We start from the raw sequence: 18993 nt of genomic DNA, 5'->3' as shown, positions 1-18993 counted from the left end.
ACCTTAGGAGCATCTAGACATACACTCTATGTGCAGACATGAGCTAGTTGCCCAGCCTGAGGACAGACTGCATCCCCATTGCTCCTTCACACATAGTCAGATGTGCATGGTGGAAGATAGCAGGGAGCATGAGCAGATCAGAGCAAATCCATTCTCGCATGGTGAAATCACATGGTCTTCATTTACAAAATGACTTTTGATCAGTGTTGATCACAGATTTTTTTCAGAATTAACATCAGGCAACAATTATGTGAAGCCATTCATTGCCTTTTTGTCCTAATCTCTGCACCAGCCCAATAAATGTGTGCTTACTATATAGCCGTGTGTGCTAGAAACTTTACATAATCATCTCATCTAACCCTTACAACAATCTTTTAGCAAGATGCTGTTTGTCTCCATGTTGCAAGTGAGATAACTGAGACTTAGCCATGTTGTGTGACCTGCTCAGAGTGACACCTCCATAAAGTAGCAGAGCCAAGATTTAAGCCCAGGGTCTGATTCCAAAGCCTAAGCACATATTCATTCCTCTGGACTGTCGCATGGAACATGGTGGGACCTTTGTAAAGCAGTTAGATGGATCAAGGCAAGGAACCTCAGATATCTGCCTAGCTGGGTCCTGCTAGGGTAGGTGGTATATGTTCTCATAATATCCAACCCAACAACCGAGTCACACATCAATGTCGCTCTGTGCTTGGTACTGCAGCAGATGTAGACATAAATAAGACAGCCCTTGTACCCAAGGACATGCCATTTTAGAATAATTTGACCTTGCTTGGCATATTGTCTCCAGATTTTGCCCTTATCCAGAATCCTTCAGTAGATCCTTGATTGAGTCTCCTCTGGCTTGGAAAATGAGAAGGAATATCTTTACTAAATGTGGCTTTATTCACTTGTTGACTCGGAGGAGGAAAACAATTGACATATGAGAGGTTTTCGGCTTTAAATGGACTTGCAGGTCAAGAAGAAAGGTAGTGGGTACTGGAGAACTATTCCAAGAAGTCCGGAAAAACCAGCTTGCCAAAAGAATTAGGCTCTTGGGCAGTGGTTCTCAACCTTCCTACTGCCGCGACCCTTTAATACAGTTCCTCATGTTGTGGTGACCCCCAATTTCATTGTTACAAATTGAACATAATTAAAGCATAGTGATTAATTACAAAACAATATATAATTATATATGTGTTTTCCGATGGTCTTAGGCGACCCCTGTGAAAGGGTCGTTTGACCCCCAAAGGGGTTGTGACCCACAGGTTGAGAACCACTGTTCTAGGGGGAAGGAGGTGGCAAGAAAAAAGGCTAGGGACATTTAAACACATGCAACATTGGAGGTGCCAGCTTGGGGAACTCTCCACATTCTAATACCCCTGCAAGCAGTGAAAAATGTGATTTTGAAAAAAAAATTTTTTTTAAAATACTCTGGCAGAGAGAATGAACGATGAGGTAAGTTAGACATTGATATAGTACATTCAGGCAAGATATATTTTTTTTTGGTCATGTTTGGTAGCATTTCTGTAAGATGAAAAATTAAAGAATTTAGATGATGAAAACTGGAGAAGGATAGAAAGTTAGAGGCGTAATTCTTTTGTAAATCTCTGAAATCACGGTGAGATATATTTGGGAGGGGCTGGGGAGGTACATTTAGAAAGTCCCTTTAATAGAACTCTAAGGAATACAAAAGAGTTAAAATCGTTTTTCCTTGAGTCACATAACTGAGTCATGCTCATTCTCTCGGAATCTAAAAATTTCTATTAGGCACAAAAAGATGGCAGGCCTGTGTGCAGCAGCTGCTGAGGGCATGTTTTTCCTTCATTCCTTCTGGTGTCCCCCACCTTCCCATCCTCATAGAGGAGCCTGAACATGCTGGTTGGATAGATGATCCTCTTACCCTCCTGTTAAAAGGTGATCCAGGACCTTTGGGGCCAGAATCACTGGAGCAAAGGTGGAGAGACGCGGAAGGAACAAACTGAGGCAAAATGAGAGCCATAAGTCATCTCGGGGTCTGCAAATAGACACCTCAGTGCAAACCGCTCTATTCGAGAGCAGCAGTGGGTAAATTACATAATGCACAGCCCGATGATTTTCCGTAATGACAAAACGCAATTGATTCGTTTACCTTAGCGCTGATGATGCCTCCTGACAAAATGATTTATATCAATAAAGCCCGGCATCTGCGTGCACCTCACCACAATCTATAGCAGATGCTGAACAAACTGCCTCGTTTATGTTTTCCCCACCCCAGAAGGACCTTCCGCCCAGATTTACAGGCTGCGGGGTGACCCACAGGCAGGGAACGTTAGGCTGCTCTGCGGGGCCCGGTGCAGTGGCCAGGTGAGCAGCTTTCCACCCGTGACGGCCCGGAGACTCCTGCCAGGCCTCTCCCCGGGCTCTGCCAAAAGCACAGGGAGCCAGCCGCATGCTCTTTCGAACTCCCAGCACTCGGATTCCCCACATTGAACTCATTTTCTTCTGAACTTACATCCAACTTTTTTTTTCCTTGTGTTATCAAGCCCTGGGGGAACAAAGAAAACACAGAAGAGGGGAGAAAGACCACGGTGGAAAGTGCCAGAAGGAAAGGTAGAGCAGGAGGAACTTGCAAATGGCTTCCCTTAGCTGGCAAAGAAAAAAGAAACCGTATTTGTACTAGAAGATATGACTTTTTGCCTAATACACATGCAGGCAACAGAAAAAGAGCTAGGTCAGGCCCTCCTTCCCCCTTTTCAGAAGAGAAAGCTGTCCACTGAGAGCATTCAGTGTTTCCATTCATCCTGGTCACTTCGTTTCTATTCCCCCAGCCCAACAAAAAATAATCAGATTTAGCTAACACTAACTTACGTTTGGTTCTTGGTATTAAAGACTCATTTTCTCCCAAACTTGACTGGCTTGTGCCGTATTATGTATTTTCCAAGTCGGTTCAGAACATACTTAGACCTAGAGCCTGCCTATTTGCTATTAATTTGATGTCTCCAGCTTTGCAAACCTCTGATATGTATCTGCGTGTTTTGAAACCTACTGGGTATCCTAAAGATCTCTCTCCACCTCTCTTGAGTGGCAAGAGCTGGACACACTAATTTATATCAAGATCAAATGAAGCTCCTAAATGCTTGGCTTCGCTTCTCAGACTGTGGCTTATGCTGATTTATAATAACGATGGGTAAATGTTTTACTGGACTATTATTTTGGCTCAAAGATTTTGAGGTAAAGGATGTTCATAATAAAACACAGATCTATGTATTATAAAGTGAATAATACATAGGAACGTTTTAAAGAAAGCACAGATCTTTAAAGAAATTTCTACCTTGAACTTCAGGTTGTACTCACAATCTACTTATTCCATTCATTCATTCATTCATTCATTCATTTATCATTCACTCAGCAGAAGTTCACTTATTTATTCCACAACAAATATTTCTTGGATACCTGCTATGTGTTAAGGAACTATTTTAGTACTGGAAACATAAGAAAGAACAAAACAGATGAAAATCGATTTTTCTCAGGGGGCTTACATACTAATATGAGGGACAGACATGTACAGGAACAAAACAAATAACTAATAAAATAATACACGTGTCATATGTTGATAGGAGAATAGTAAGGCAGGAAGGAGATTGGAAAAAGTAAGGTGGGGAAGGAGAAGAATTGGATATTGGGCTACTACCCAAGGGTATTGGAGGGTTAAAAAGGTTAGTAAGAAAAGATTCACTGATAAAATGGCATTTGAGCAAGCATCTAAGGTAGGTACCGGTGGCGCACCACACAAAAGTCAGGGGGGAGAGAATTCCAGGCATAAAGAACAGCAAGTGCAAAGGGCCTGCGGTAGAAGCATTCTTAACATATTTCTTGAAGAGCAAAGCAGCTTGTGTGTGGTGGAGAATGGCACCCATATTGCAGGATTTTATAAGGACTCTGGCTTTTAATCTCAATGAAATGAGAAGTCACAGGAGGGTTTTTAGCAGGGGCATGATTTGTTTTAAAGGGATCACTCTACTATGCTGAGAATAGATTATAAGGAGTCCCAACTATGAAAGTAAGAAAAGCAGTCAGGAGGCTACTACAGTAAGCCAGGCCAGGGATGATGATGGACCATGATAGTAGCTATGGAGGTGGTGAGAAATGTTCCAATTCGGGATAATTGCATTTCTTTGAATCTAAGACATCATTGCTTGAAAGATGTGCCATTATTTTATTTTTTAAATATATTTTTATTGCTTTCAGAGAGGAAGGGAGAGGGGGAGAGAGAGAAACATCAATGTTGAGAGAGAATCATTGATTGACTGCCTCCTGCACATCCCATACTGAGGATCGAACCTGCAACCCAGGCATGTGCCCTGACTGGGAATTGAACCACAACCTTCTGGTTCATAAGTCGATGCTCAACCACTGCACCACACCAGCCAGACTGTACTATTATTTTATACACCACTAAGAAAGAAAAAAAAAGTCATTGAAATTAAGAAACTATGACACTGCTTTCTGACCACTTAGGGCTTTTACTTCTTAACTACTATAAGGTCTATTTTAAACTTAGATATATTTTTAGACTATACTCTATTGCACTGACACATCCAGAAAGAGAAAATAAAACTGAAATAAATTAATAAATTGATAAAAAATTAAACTTTGTCTCAAACTTCAATTATTTTTAATCCCTTTAGACTCAATCAATTTCCACATCATCAGGGTACTTGTGATACAGTATTTTTAAAATAATCCTAAAAAGAAATAAAGTCCATTAGTATTGGGCCCTTTTGTTATAAATGATATGCAATAAACTAGATATTTAAAGTATATAGTTTAGTGCAGGGGTTCTCAACCTTCCTAATGCTGCGACCCTTTAATACAGTTCCTCATGTTGTGGTGACCCCCAACCATAAAATTATTTTCATTGCTACCTCATAACTGTAATTTTGCTACTGTTATGAATGTAAATATCTGATATGCAGGATGTATTTTCATTGTTACAAATTGAACATAATTAAAGCATAGTGATTAATCACAAAAACAATATGTAATTATATATGTGTTTTCCGATGGTCTTAGGCGACCCCTGTGAAAGGGTCGTTTGACCCCCAAAGGGGTCGTGACCCACAGGTTGGGAACCGCTGGTTTAGTGAGTTTTAACATGTACATATACCTGTGAAACCATTACCGTGAGCAAGATCTGAAGGTATCCATCATCTCAGAAGTTTTCTTATTCCCCTTGTAATCCTTTCCTCCTCCTCCCTCTCACCCCGTTTCTATCATTAGATTTCATTTTCTAGAATTTTATAAAATGGAATTATACATTACATACTCTTTTCCCATCTGGCTTTTTTCATTCAGCTTAATTATTTTGAGATGCGTTAATGTTGTAGCATGTATCCGCAGTTTATTTTATTACTGTCATAATTCCATTGTATGGACAAATGCTTTCATTTCTCCTGGGTAAATTCCTGGGATTAGAATGGCTGGGATTGTATGGTAGATGGATGCTGAGCCTTTTAAGAAACCGCCAGACTGTTTTCTTGAGTGTCTTGCCATTTTGCATTTCCACCAGCAATATCTGAGAGTTTCACTTGCTCAGCACTCTTACCAGAGCTTGACATTGTCAGTATTTTTTGTTTTAGGCATTAGAATTGGTGTGTAGTGTTATCTCATCATTGCTTTCATTTGCATTTTTCTAATGGCTAATATGTTGAACCTCTTTTCATGCCTTATTCCAGTAGCGGCTGCAACAAATTACCACAAACCTGGTGGCCTAAAGCAACCCTCTTGTTTTATAGTTCTGGAGGGTCCAAGTCTCAAATGGGTCTACTGGGCTCAAATCAAGGTGTTGGCAGAGCTGTGGCCCTCCGGAAGCTCCAGGGAAGCACGCACTGTCCTTTGGTTTGACGTTGCAGCTTCTGGAGGCTGTCTTCTTTCCTTGGCATCTTCGACGCCCAGCAGCGGAGCGTCTTCGGATGTTAATGACTCTAACCTCCTCCCCTGCCTCCCTCTTTTAATTTAAAGAGTGCTTTTAATTTTTGATTCCATTGGGCCTACCCAAATAATCTAGGATAATAGTTTTATTTTAAGGTCAGCTGCTTAGCCAGCTTAATTTCATCAGCAACCTTAATTCCCCGTTTCCACGTAACGTAAGATATTCATAGGTTTGGGGGGCATCTTCGGCAGCAGGAGGGGGGTGGGGATGATTCTGCCCATCACAAAGGTGCGTATTTCCTCTTTATTTCCTCTTCGGTGTAGCGTTAAAGTCTTTTGCCGATTTTTAAAAATGGTTGTTTGCTTTCCTACTGTTGAGTTTGAGAGTTCTTTATATATTCTGAATATAAGGCCTTTGTCAAATATGTGATTTGAAAATATTTTTTCTCAGCCGGTATCTTTTTACTTTTTTTTTTTTTTCCAAAATTGCTTAATGTTATCTTTCCCAGAGCAAAAGCTCTTACTTTTTATGAAGAACAGTTTATCATTTTTTTTTTCTTTCATGGATTGTGTCTGCATTTAACATCATGTCCAAGAATTTCTTGCCTCCCCCCAGGTCACAAAGTTTTCTCCTATGTGTTTTTTTCTAAAAGTGTTAGAATTCCACATTTCATCTTTAGATCTATGACCGAGTTCCAGTTAATTTTTGTATAAGGTGTAAAGTTTATATCTAGGTTGATTTTTTTTTATTAGGATATCCAATTTTTTTCAGCTCCGTTTGTTGAAAAGATTACCTTTTCTCCTTGAATTGCCTTTTAAGATGTCAACAATTCATTGGCCGTTTCTGTGTGGGTCTGTTTCTGGAGTCTATTCCGATCTCTTCACCGTATCCATTATCTTGGTTACTAGAGCTTTAAAGTAAATCTTAAAATCAGGTAGTTTGATTTCTCCAACTTTATCCTTCTTTCCAAACTTATTTTGGCTATTCTATTCTAATTCCTTTGCCTTTCCACATAAATTCTATAATCTGTTTTTCCCATATGTACCAAAAATCTTGCTGGGATTTTGACTGAAATTATTTTAATTCTATACATTGATTTAGAGAGAATTGACATCTTTACTATGTTCGGTTGTTCAACCTATGAACACTTCATGTCTCTCCATTCATTTTAGTCTTCTTTAATTTCTTTCATCAGTCTTTTTTAGTTTTAAGCATACATACTCTTTATGCTTTAGTTGGATTTATACCTCATAAATGACATAGTATTTTTTATTTCAGTTTTTGTAGTGTTGCTAGTTTATTCTTGGCCACGCATTTTGTGAACTTGCCAAACTCACTTATTAGTTCTATGAGTTTTTGGATTTTCTACATAAACAATCGTGTTATTTACAGATCAGGATGGTTTTACTTTCTTCCTTTTCAATTTATAAACCACTGGTTATTTTTATGGCCTTACTGCACTGGCAAGGATTCAAATTCAATGTTGAACAGAACTGGTGAGAGTGGATAGCCTTACCTTATGTCCATTCTTAAGGGGGAAAGCATTCGGTCTCACTACAGAGAATGATGTTAGCTGTAGGTGTTTGTTTGTTTGTTTTTATAGATGCTCTTTATCACCTTGGGGAAGTTCTTATCCATTCTTAATTTGCTGAGAGTCATTATCATAAATGCATGTTAAATTTTGTCAAATGCTTTTTCTGCCTCAATTGATATGATCATGTGGTTTTTCTAAGACTCTTGTGATGGTAATATTAATTGATTTCAAAAAGTCTTGCATTCCTGGAGTAAATTCTACTTGTTCATAGTGTATTATTTTGTCTATGGATTACCGAGCTTCATTTGCTAGCATTTTGTTTGAGGGTTTTTTTACATCTATGTTTATGAGAGATCATTGTCTATAGCATCCTTTGCTTATGCTGACTTTGGTTTTGATACACCTGTAATATTGGCCTCAAACAATGAGTTGGAAAATGATTTTTTCTTTTCTGTTTATGGAAAAGATTGTATGGAATTGATGTTATTGCTTCTTTAAATTCTTGATAGCACTCACCAGTGAAATTCCTTGGGCCTGGAGTTTTTTGTTTTGCTCTGTTTTTTTTTTATACTTAATTTTTTAACATATGGAATATAGTTATAGTAACTATTTTAATGCCTTTTCTGTGTTTTGATTTGATTTTTCTCTTCTATATGGGCTGTATTTTGTTGTTGTTGTTTAATTTTCATGCCTGGTAATTTTTGACCTGATTCCAGACCTTGCAAATTTTATCTTGCCAGATACTAGGTATTTTTGTATTCCTCTAAATATTCTACATTTTGTTCTGGAAGCAGTTAAGTTACTTAAAATCAGTTTGACCCTTTTGGATCTTAAAACTCTGTAGCTGGGACCAAAGCCACATTTGGGCTAGTGCCAATTGTGCCCTGGTATTGAGGCAAGACCCTTCTCAGTGCTCACTGTCCAATGAGAGCCCATCTGGTGGGATAAGACACTATTCAGGCCCTAGACGTGTGGCAGATATTCATCCCTATAATTCTTTACCGGCCTGGTTCTTTTCTGACCTCAGGTCGTTTCTCCACATGCACGTACTGATTGATTGGTATGAGTGTGCTGCTGGATATCTGTAGGGAGCATTCTTAAATCTCTTGAGTCATTTCTCTGTATAGTTCTCTCTCACTGGTAATCTGTCCTTCGGACTCTAGCCGCCTTGATTTTGAACTCTCAGCTTTGTCTCCTCAACTCAGGGAATCCAGTGGGCTCTGAGTGCCCACTTCCTGAGCTACCACCTAGAAAGTCTCTCATGGCAGTAAAGTGAAGCAATGTTAATGCTTACTTACTTTGTTTCTTGACTCTCAAGGATCGCTGACCTTCTTGTTTGATATCCTGTATCTTGAAAGCCATTGTTTCATATATTTTTTCAGACCTTTTGGCTGTTTCAGGCAAGAGATTGAGCCTGGGCCCTACCACTCCATTTGGCAGAAAGCCGAAGTCTTGGTGCTGGGGTGTTAATTCACGTTCTAATTATGTATGTAGACCTAGCCAGATTTTGACTCCCACTTTGAGAATGTTCTTTAGCACTTCTGATTCGTCATCTCCCTACCACCCTCCTAACCATTTGATTCCCAGAGGTTAAATGAATGTGTTCTACTATTGGAATTTTCTTCCAAGCAGCTGACACCCATTTTGCAAGTTTGATACTGGCTGTTTTGATATTAGTGTCTGTGCGGACAAAGATAAGTATGGCAGGATTACTGCCTCCCTCGGGGAGAATGAATATAAGGCACCAGTGATTGTGAGATACATTCTGATTTCATGTAGGTTAAAATGTGAAATATTGTAGAATCGGTGAAATATGGCTTTTTGACTCTGGTGAGTATAGGACTTTCTAACTGATCGGATGAAAGCATAAAATCAAGGATGGCTCCAAAGTTTTTGATCTAGAAAAAACAGGGCCAGGGGGAGGAAGCATCTTGTTTGGCCTGTCCAGTATACGCCCTCCATTGTGCAATCACTTGTAAACTAGGAGGAAAAGAGATATGAAGGGCTCATCTTGTTTTATTGGGTATATGTTATGAGTAATAAAGTTGGCATGAAGATGAAAAATATACCATTAAAACCTCCTCAAGACTGGCAGACTATATGTAGCCAACTCTATTAACAATGGCTCTTTCAACAAAAAAATAATAATGATAAGATTGAGTATCAGCCCCAAAGGCTTAAAGCAAAGAGCTTTTAAAAACATGCACTTTATCAACAGGTCTAAAAATAAGATAAACTCAGATATCAGAATAGGAAATCCTGTCTTTTCAAAACTTATCATTTTTATTATCACCTTTCTCTGATATAGCAATGAATTATACAGAAAAATCCATATATGAAAAGATTAAAAATTAATCTAAAATGCTAGAAATATGTGGAATATAGATGTATATAGCTGTGTGTTTGTTTGTTTTTAATCCTGACTAGAAGATATTTTTTCCATTGATTGCTAGAGAGAGTGAAAAAGAGGGAGGAGGGGGAGAGAGAGGGAGAGAAACATGAACGAGAAAGAGACACATTGATTAGTTGCCCTTGACTTATTGTACTGAGACTCTTCAGTCCTTGGGCTGACACTCTAACCACTAAGCCAAAAGATCCAGGGCTAGCTGTAATTTTTTTTAACCTAACCCAAGGATATGTATGTGTGCTGCTTTTTTTTTTTTTTTTTTTTGTTAGAGAGAGAGAGAGAAACATTGATTGGTTGCCTCCTCTATGCTCCCCAATTGGGGATCGAACCCACAACCTAGTTATGTGCCCTGACGCAGCCTTTTGGGGTATAGGCTGATGCTCCAACCAACTGACCCACCTGGCCAGGGCAATAACTGTAGATTTTTTTTGACAAAATCTTTTAGGTGCAATCCTTGAGTACAATTTTCTTGGAAAAGGGTATTTATAACCCACGTAATGAAATAACAACATTTGTGATTCCCATGGAAACCTTGTCAATTTAATGGAAAAAGAGGTTACCTGATCCCTGAAGCAGGTCTTTTAGAGTTGTTGATTAAGAACCTGGAAAAATGTCCTGAAGACCTGCATCATGGTTGGGTCAGACTAGGTTAGGGTAGATGCACTTGATCATAGAGCAGTGTGCCTTTGGAGGAAAGGTCACCCCCAGGGTTGTGCAAGGAGAGGATATAGCCCACTGCTCACCAGCCATACCCATTGAATTTATCACTGAGGGGCAGGTGATGAAACTGACTGCTCACACATTCTCAGATGCCACACCTCTCTGTGCACAGTACTATCATAGGTACCAAACAGTAGAATCCCCCAACCCATCCCTGATCATTGAGAATGTATTGTCAAGTGAGACAATTATTAATACATATACAACTCAAAGACTGGCTTTTTATCAACATGCAGAAAATTAAATTAATTTTTTATCAAATTAAGAACATCGTACATTAAAGTGTATTCTGAGATGTATCAGCTGGTGTTAATAAGACGTAAACAAAAGCTTCCTTGCATGAATGCATTAGGGACACACTGGGTTACACACAGAGTAGAATGGGTTTCTTTGGCTCAGGGCTCCTAAGAAACTAACCAATGTGGGTATTTTCCACACATTTTTTAATTTTAGGTCCCTTTTTCATGGACCGTCTTGTAGGGCTGCTGCTGCTTTGTCTTGTTCGTCACTGAGTCTCTGGTACTTAGAGTGGAACCTGGCCCTAAGAGACACTCAAAAACATTTGTGCAGTAATGAATTTGCTGGTTGCCTGATAACCTGCCAGTTGTCCGTTAGCCCTTTACGGAACCATAGACTAGGCTGTGACTCTCCCGTCTCTGGGGCTGTGTGCTGCTGACAGTTCAAGTTTGCACCAGCCTGAGTTGCTCCACATTCTCTTTGACCAGGGAAGAGTAGAGGGGATCAGATATTTCATTCTTGCCTGGTCTACACTCCACCTTACCTTCTTCCCCCAACAGCCTGGGAGGTTCCTCTGCCTCTTCCTCGGGGAGCATGCAAAGGTTACTGCATCAGCCTAGAGCTGGGCCAATGCCCCGGCACGTGGAATGTGAGTCACTTCTCAGCAGAACAAGAGGGAGGCTGCCTGAGCAGTGTGTGGGTCAGGAGACTGCCGCCAACAGAAAGCTTCTCTTTTGCTTGCACTTTACTTGACCTGTGGATAAACAAAGACTTTCTATTTCTAGAAATCCCATTGTTTTAACTGCTTTGAGTTTCTTTTGTAAACTTAAACATCCATGTCTTTATGCAAGGCGTGCAGAGCTCTGTGGGCCCAGTCTGAACATTCTTTATTCCTTTTCTATATTCTCCTTATGTGTTTTGTTCTTATAAGCCACAAACCCTAAGCTATCTAAAATTCAGTCTTTTCTTTAACAATATATGACATTAAAAACAACTAGGAAGTTGTAGTGTGAGTAGAATGCTCAATATTGCAGAGAACTTGATAAATGTAACCTCTTTGGGGAAGAGATTGAAGGCGTGTAATTCTTTCCATTCAGCTGGCTATGTGGTAGGACCTTTGAGGCATTTAAAAACATAAAAATAAGCCCTAACCAGTTTGGCTCAGTGGATAGAGCATCGGCCTGCGGACTCAAGGGTCCCGGGTTCGATTCTGGTCAAGGGCACGTACCTTGGTTACGGGCACATCCCCAGTGGGGAGTGTGCAGGAGGCAGCTGATCGATGTTTCTCTCTCATCGATGTTTCTAACTCTCTATCCCTCTCCCTTCCTCTCTGTAAAAAATCAATAAAATATATATTTTTTAAAAACCACATAAAAATAAACAGTCTTTCAGTTCATGTTTTTAGGAGATTTGGAATAGAGGGGAAGGAATTATATTCACAAAATACTGTGTTCCAGCCTATACACCTGTATATCTATATATATCTATATCTATATCTATATCTATATCTATATCTATATCTATATCTATATCTATATCTATATCTAATCTATCTATATCATCTATCTATTCACAACATTATAGGTAAGTGTTTTCTCTATTTTACAAACAGAATAACTAAGGATCAGAGAAGTTAGGGAACTTCTGAGATTTATTTATTGAAATTAAATTAACCCAAAGACAATATGATATGTTGAAGTTCAGAGAAATTGGCTATCTTTTGAGCTTCTTTTATTGAAACTAACTTCTTCCAGTGATAGAATGATAATGTATAATATTGAAACAGAATCCCACAGACTTCTGACTATGCTGGTGAGTTTAAAATACCTGCTGTCCTTGTCTTCTGTTCTTTGACCTTGAGCTACTCATTATATTTCTCAGAGGCTTCATTTCTTCATCATAAAGTGGGGATGGTGGCATCTTCTTGGCCTCTATTAACAAGTTTTGGGTGAAAGAATAAGTAGTATAATTCAGGTGAAAGTGAAACGCCTCAGTGCTGTGTAAATATATGGTATTGTTGTCACAAGTGAAGTTCTAAATAAGAAGGCCAGCGATGTGTTTGGAGTGCATGTAATATACCTTCAATTTTTAAAAAATGTAGGTTTTGGCATTTGGCACTGCTTCCAATGAGTTTAGGCGCAATTTCAAGCATTGTAAAAAGTAATACATTTTTAAATGATCTATAATTAAGGCTCACAGAGAGGGTGTGTGGGGGGAAATGTGAATGACCATTGATGGGACACTCAGTATTGGATGCAGTTAGAGTAAAGGATATTGAAGAACTGGAAGGCATGGTTTCTGCCCTAGAGGGGCTAAAAGAATGTAAGCAAACATTTATTTCCCCTATTCTTTAGTCTGTTGTATTTATCCAAGACAGTTACTTTACTGGAGAGAAATCCAGATTTTGATATAATAAAGTCACCCTGGGAACATTAGAATTTATTTTCCTTTTGTTATTTAACACAATTGCGCTAATCTAGAGAAAATTGGCAATATAGACCAGGATTAAAATTAGAAATGAAAACTTGCGAATTCATTTTTTCATATATCAAAAATCACATATTTCTTAAAGGTCATATCCACATGAGTGACCTAGTGAGTAGCTTTTTTGTTATATTTTATTTTGAGGAAAGTAAAAAATCCCAAGAATCCCAAATATTGGTGTTCACATTTCAAAGATTAAAAAAAAAAAGATTGTCATTTTGCAGGGGTTGGGTGGTAGGGGTATGTAAGTTTGTGCCTTAATAGGAGACCATCAGTAATTTTATACCTAATTATGTGCTTTTAAGACCTTGCTTTGTTTCTCTCTAGTGGATGACACTGTGGTTGCCATTCCCTATGGAAGCAGACACATTCACCTTACCTTAAAAGGACCCGATCACTTGTGTAAGTAAACTTAGTTGTTTTCCTTTGGGTATTGGGAATTTTAGGCATTATTATTTATTTTTTGTTCCCAGAATAGATTAAAATACAGAAGTACAAATCTTTCCACTTTATCATAATATGATATTTTGAATGCTTCTGTTTATCTTTTGGTTGCCTAATTAGATAGCAAAAAAAAAACTCTCTGGTAATTATCTCTAACCACAGTCATCCTGACAAATACAAAATAGATGCTCCCGTAGTTTGTTCCGGAGGTAAGCACATGTTTATGCTTTCGTGAATATTGCTTCTCATTTTCTGTCTTCTTTATTTCCAGTCAATCTCGATCTTTTTCTTACCTGGCCTCTTGGCATTTTTTTCTTCTTCCTTCCAACCTTCCTTCCCTCTCCTTCTTTCTCTTTTTTATTCTTCCTTTTCTCGTGTTTCATTACTGTATCAATTCAGAGGCACATAGAAACCCCAAACAACCTTAACCCTGTGGCATTTAAAGAAAACCATTTTGGTAAATTAAGCATCCCATGTATTAAAGACAATATAGGGTCCTAATATCTTGAAGATAGTTAGTTATTGGGTTCAGGATTACTAATGGGGAGATCATATACAAACTCAGGTGGGACCAAAGATCAAATAGTAGCATGGTCCCACCGGAGTTTGTACAAGAACTGACCTTCAGGCATGCCATGTCTTTTTTTTTTTTTTTTAATATCATTTAGTGCTGCTTAGACGCAGACCTCTAAGTTACAAACAGAAAATGATGGGCTGTGAACCAGGGAGCTGGGAGGAGAGGATATGCTAGTGTTTTCTGCAAAATTCAATTCCCCCGGAAGATTTCACTTCAGTTGATCCCTCAGGCATTTCTGATCTCCACTTCAATTGTTCCCGGTTCCGACAAAGCCATCTATCATCTTCTGCTCTTTCTCCCCACCCACACACATGCCTAAGAAACCAATTTAGGTAGCAAGCCCTGTCTTTTGGCAATTGGATTATGACTGAAATCATTCCAGAAAGACAAACAAGATGAAGACAAATTGGAGCCTGTGAAAGTTCAGATAGCCCACTATAGTCTTTCTAAAAATAAAAATAAGTACATTTTATGGGAGAGGTGGGATGTGAAGGGTCATGTGAAGTAAAGGAATAAGTAAGGTACAGTTCAGGCAAAGCCAAAAGATGCTGATAAGACACCTTATATGGTTCCAAGTTCTTTCCTAGCCCTGAACAGCCCCCAAAAATATAGTGTTCACATGTCAAAGGATGATATATATGTGTTCGCTATTACCATTTAAATGATTTGTTTTTCCCTTTGAGAGCTGGACAGAGGTAACTGCTGGTGAAACAACCCTACTCAAAAACAGTATTTTTCTGAGCAGGGATAGGCAAAAATCCATCAGACCAAGACCATCACCCACCTGGGGACTGACTCCTCACTGTGGAAGAAAGAACCCAAAGGCATATAGATATAAGAAGAAAATTTATTTTTATAAATGTATTAGCCTCCCAAATTCCCTAATTATCTGATCACTAGGAAGCTGATGAGTTGGCCTTCTTTGCTTTAATTGTCCCAAGGATTTGGTAGATAAAAATTGCAAATGATATTTATGGATGATGAAAAGCAAAATAGAATCTTCATTAACCACCACCCCCCCAGTCGATATACTATTGATAACATATATATAACTAACAAAGTTTTTGCTTTTTTTGTATTTGGAATATAATTCAGAATGAATATGTGAGTAAATGATGCCCTATTTCTCTTGCAACCCTGTGCCTTTCACTCCCAGCAGCTGCTCCAATATGAGATCAACCTTAAAAATTTAGGGCCAAACTAGAACAAGACTAAGCAGTCTGGTCTGGTCCAGCTCATCTTTCATCAGAATACCTTGAGATGGTTACTAGGAGGCCTGGTGATAAAATTGAACCAGATGCTCACATTAAGCTTAGAACTCCAAGATTTTTCCAAAACTAAATGAACTTACATCCTGGAGATATCTCCATAAATGCATGTAAACACATGTAAGGCAGCTGGAAGAATGAAGGCTAGAGGAAGGAGATGCAGTGCTATTACTCTCCTCTGATGACAACTGTAGTTCCTACACTCGAATATTTTGTTGGGTGCCTTATGTTCTTTGGGAGGGCCTCTCTGTGCTGAGATAGGGGAGGGCAATCTGACCTACTCCCAGAGAAGGGCTACACAGACTTCACCTGAGGGTCATGGGCATTTAATTGGACACCAACATTTCCCCCTATTGGTATTCCTTGCAGTACAAAACTTGACTTAAAAAACATCTAGAAGAATTTAGTATAAATACTTTAGGCACTTTAGTACATCCAGACACCTTAGAATTATTCTTAACCACAGAACCCCAATATGTAAAACATTTAAGAAGGGAATCGGTCTGATTGAATCTAGGGTAGAAGACCTAGAGCTTCACTCAGGCTCCCCATCTTTCTTCTAAAGAACCCCTGCCCAAACCAAGGGTCCTTGTTAGATTTAGCCTATCTACATTCCCTTATGCAGCGGGCAGTTATTCTAAATCCCTCTCAATCACATAAGAACTTCCCCTGCTCTGAAATACATGTCATAATTATCATCCTCCCAGCAGGCTTTAATTTCCTACAAGAAAACATGATTCACAGACTTGGTCATTAGCCAGATTCAGCTTGGAATGTTCCAGGAATCAAGAAGTTCTTCTTTCTGTCCTAAGCTCTTACGAAAGATCATATATGCACATAATACTAAATGAAATACCAAGAAGGATTTTAAAAAGAAAGAGAAACAAAATGGACAGTTAGTTCTCTGTCTTTAAGTCACTAGACTTTCTTCATTTTTAAAGATAGCACACATAAAATAAATAACCAGAAAGCATAAATAAATACAAGGTAATTCATGAATATAAACTCACACAGGTACTGAAGGAGTTCACTGAGGCACCCTGGATCTCATGGAGTAAAAAGGAAAGTGGTAGGGTATTCTAGGCTGAGGGCTGTGAAGAGTGAAATCAGTGAATATGTATGGAAGATGGTTTAGTCAAAGGAAAAGGATTGTGATCAGGTGGAGTGCCCAAATGAGGTCATCCAGGGAATCAAAGATTTTTTTTGGAGGGAGACTTGAACGTTTGGATAATGAGTTTTAAAATAATTTCATTTGCAGCATAAACTCGTATGTGATCCAGTGTGCCTATATATTTTGTTTCTATCCTAATTGTAATTGTGTCAGCCATATAAAGAATGATACTTCCCCTTATATAGCTCTAGGTTCTGTTCCATGGAAAGTACTTGCATGTGGTTTACTGCAACCATGGGAACATCTTTCTCTTCTCTTCATGTGTTTGATTCTGTAGATCTGGAAACCAAAACCCTCCAGGGGGCTAAAGGTGAAAACAGTCTCAGCTCTCCCGGCATCTTTCTTGTGGACAATTCTAGTGTGGAATTCCAGAAATATCCAGGCAAAGAGAACCTGAGTATCGCTGGACCGCTCACTGCAGATTTCATCGTCAAGGTAAGCCCATTTAGGTATCTTGCGTTCAAGCCCCCTCCAAACTGATGATGTTTACAACCTCCTGAAGAGAGAGCTTTAGGCTTTGACAGAGATTTGGAAAGCCAGTTATCCAAGAGATGTTTAATTCAAGGGGTTGAGCTACATCCTGGACTTTACAAGAACATATGATTTTTTTAAAGTCCTAAGAAAATTGTGTGTGTGTGTGTGTGTGTGTGTGTGTGTTTTAATAAAAAGACCCCACTCACAAAGCCAATACATCATTAGTTGGGGGATACAAACTGTTTTTAAAGCAAGTTAGGGTATAGTCACTGACTCATATAAGGTATTCTTAGTCAAAGAGAGAGACAAACTAATGATCCATAGACTTGGTCATGCTTCCTTCCAATTGCAAGTTCTGTTTTCCCTTGTACTGGCAACAAGATGGGGTTGTTTCCTTCTATCAGAGCTTCCCTACTCTTGCAGGTAATATAAAACACATTGCTGGAAGCAACATACACATTCTGTAAGAAAAAATGTACACACTAGAAGAACATTTGGGAATCACAATAAAATAAAACATATTTTTTCCTTCAGTAGGTCAGAAGGACCTGAAGGATTTCAGCTGTAAAGCTGTAAAACTTGTAATGTGTCCAGGACTCCATAAATTTTTCATCATGGGACCTGGAGCCAGAGGACATTTGATTTAAGCTAAGGCTTCATGACCCCAGGGCAGCTGAAAGTAAGAATGCATATAGGAAAATGTGATAGGCAGTGAGGTTCAATGGAAGAAGGGTTCCAGAGTACTGTACTGCCTCCATCTGCATGGTAGCTTTTTTAAATCCAGTCCACCTGCCAGCCACATGAACTTGAGCAAGAAGCTATAAACCATAAGAGATAGCTCACAATAGAAATGATGCTGTAAGTAGTTAAACAAGCAAATACAGGCATACTTCAGAGATATTGCAGTTTCAGATCCAGACCACTGCAATAAAATAAGTATCACAATAAAGTCATAATCCTTTCGCTGGTGGAGGGTCTTGCCTCCCATTTGTAAAAAACGCAACACCTGTGAAGCATAATAAAGCAAGGCGCAATAGAACGAGGTATGCCTGTACAGTGAAAAATGGAGAGATATCTTTATATTTTGAAGCTCTTAGAGTACTGTTGAATAAACCATTTATGCTAATTTCCCTAGAGGCGTTGGAGAGTTAATACACATACTGAAAGTATAGAATATGATTCAAGTAATATGCACATTTGAATAGTTCATGGCATTGTTGAATGCATTTCATATATCCAGCTGCCTTCTGCACATCACCACTTGGATGTCCAACAGAGACAATGAGCTCAACATGTCCAAAATTGGACCCGTCTATCCCCAAATCCTGCTCTATCTTCTCAATTTCTTATCTTAAATAATACAATGTTTACCCAGCTGACTCAGAAAACTTTGATTCACATGAATTTCCCCATCTCCTAGACCCCTTATTAGACATTACTCTTTGTCAGTTCTACCTCTATATCATCTTTAAAACTATTTTTTCTTCTCCTTCTTTAGCCCTTTGAATTTCTCACCTGAACTAGTATCGTTGACTCTGACTTAGTTTCCAGCCTCTGATCCATTCGCCATGCTGCTTTCAGAGTGAGTTTTCTAAAACTGGAACCCCTCTCTTCATAATGCTGCATTGCTCCACACCACCACCCCCATTGCTTTGGGGTTAAAATGCAGGCCCATAGCATAGCATGTGTAACTCTCAATAATCTGGGTTCATCTACCCTTCCAACTTCACCTGTGAGTTTTCCTCTTCAGTTTCAACCAACTGAATGGCTCACAGATGACCAAA

The 18993-nt window shown here is 38.9% G+C and overlaps 1 protein-coding gene across 4 annotated transcripts in view; it reads left to right on the top strand.

Moving 5' to 3' along the window:
- The window catches only part of ADAMTSL1 (ADAMTS like 1), a 903601-nt gene that overhangs the window by 634212 nt on the left and 250396 nt on the right, over positions 1 to 18993 (top strand). For all 4 annotated transcript variants that reach the window (XM_059656582.1, XM_059656581.1, XM_059656583.1 and 1 more), the window contains 2 exons: positions 13603 to 13677; positions 17013 to 17170. In XM_059656582.1, coding sequence (XP_059512565.1) covers positions 13603 to 13677; positions 17013 to 17170 — 233 coding nt within the window. The remainder of the gene's footprint in view (positions 1 to 13602; positions 13678 to 17012; positions 17171 to 18993) is intronic.

This window comes from Myotis daubentonii, chromosome 11, assembly GCF_963259705.1.
Source record: "Myotis daubentonii chromosome 11, mMyoDau2.1, whole genome shotgun sequence".
NCBI classification, from domain to species: Eukaryota; Metazoa; Chordata; class Mammalia; order Chiroptera; family Vespertilionidae; genus Myotis; species Myotis daubentonii.
This window is presented reverse-complemented; position numbering and strand designations above follow the sequence as displayed.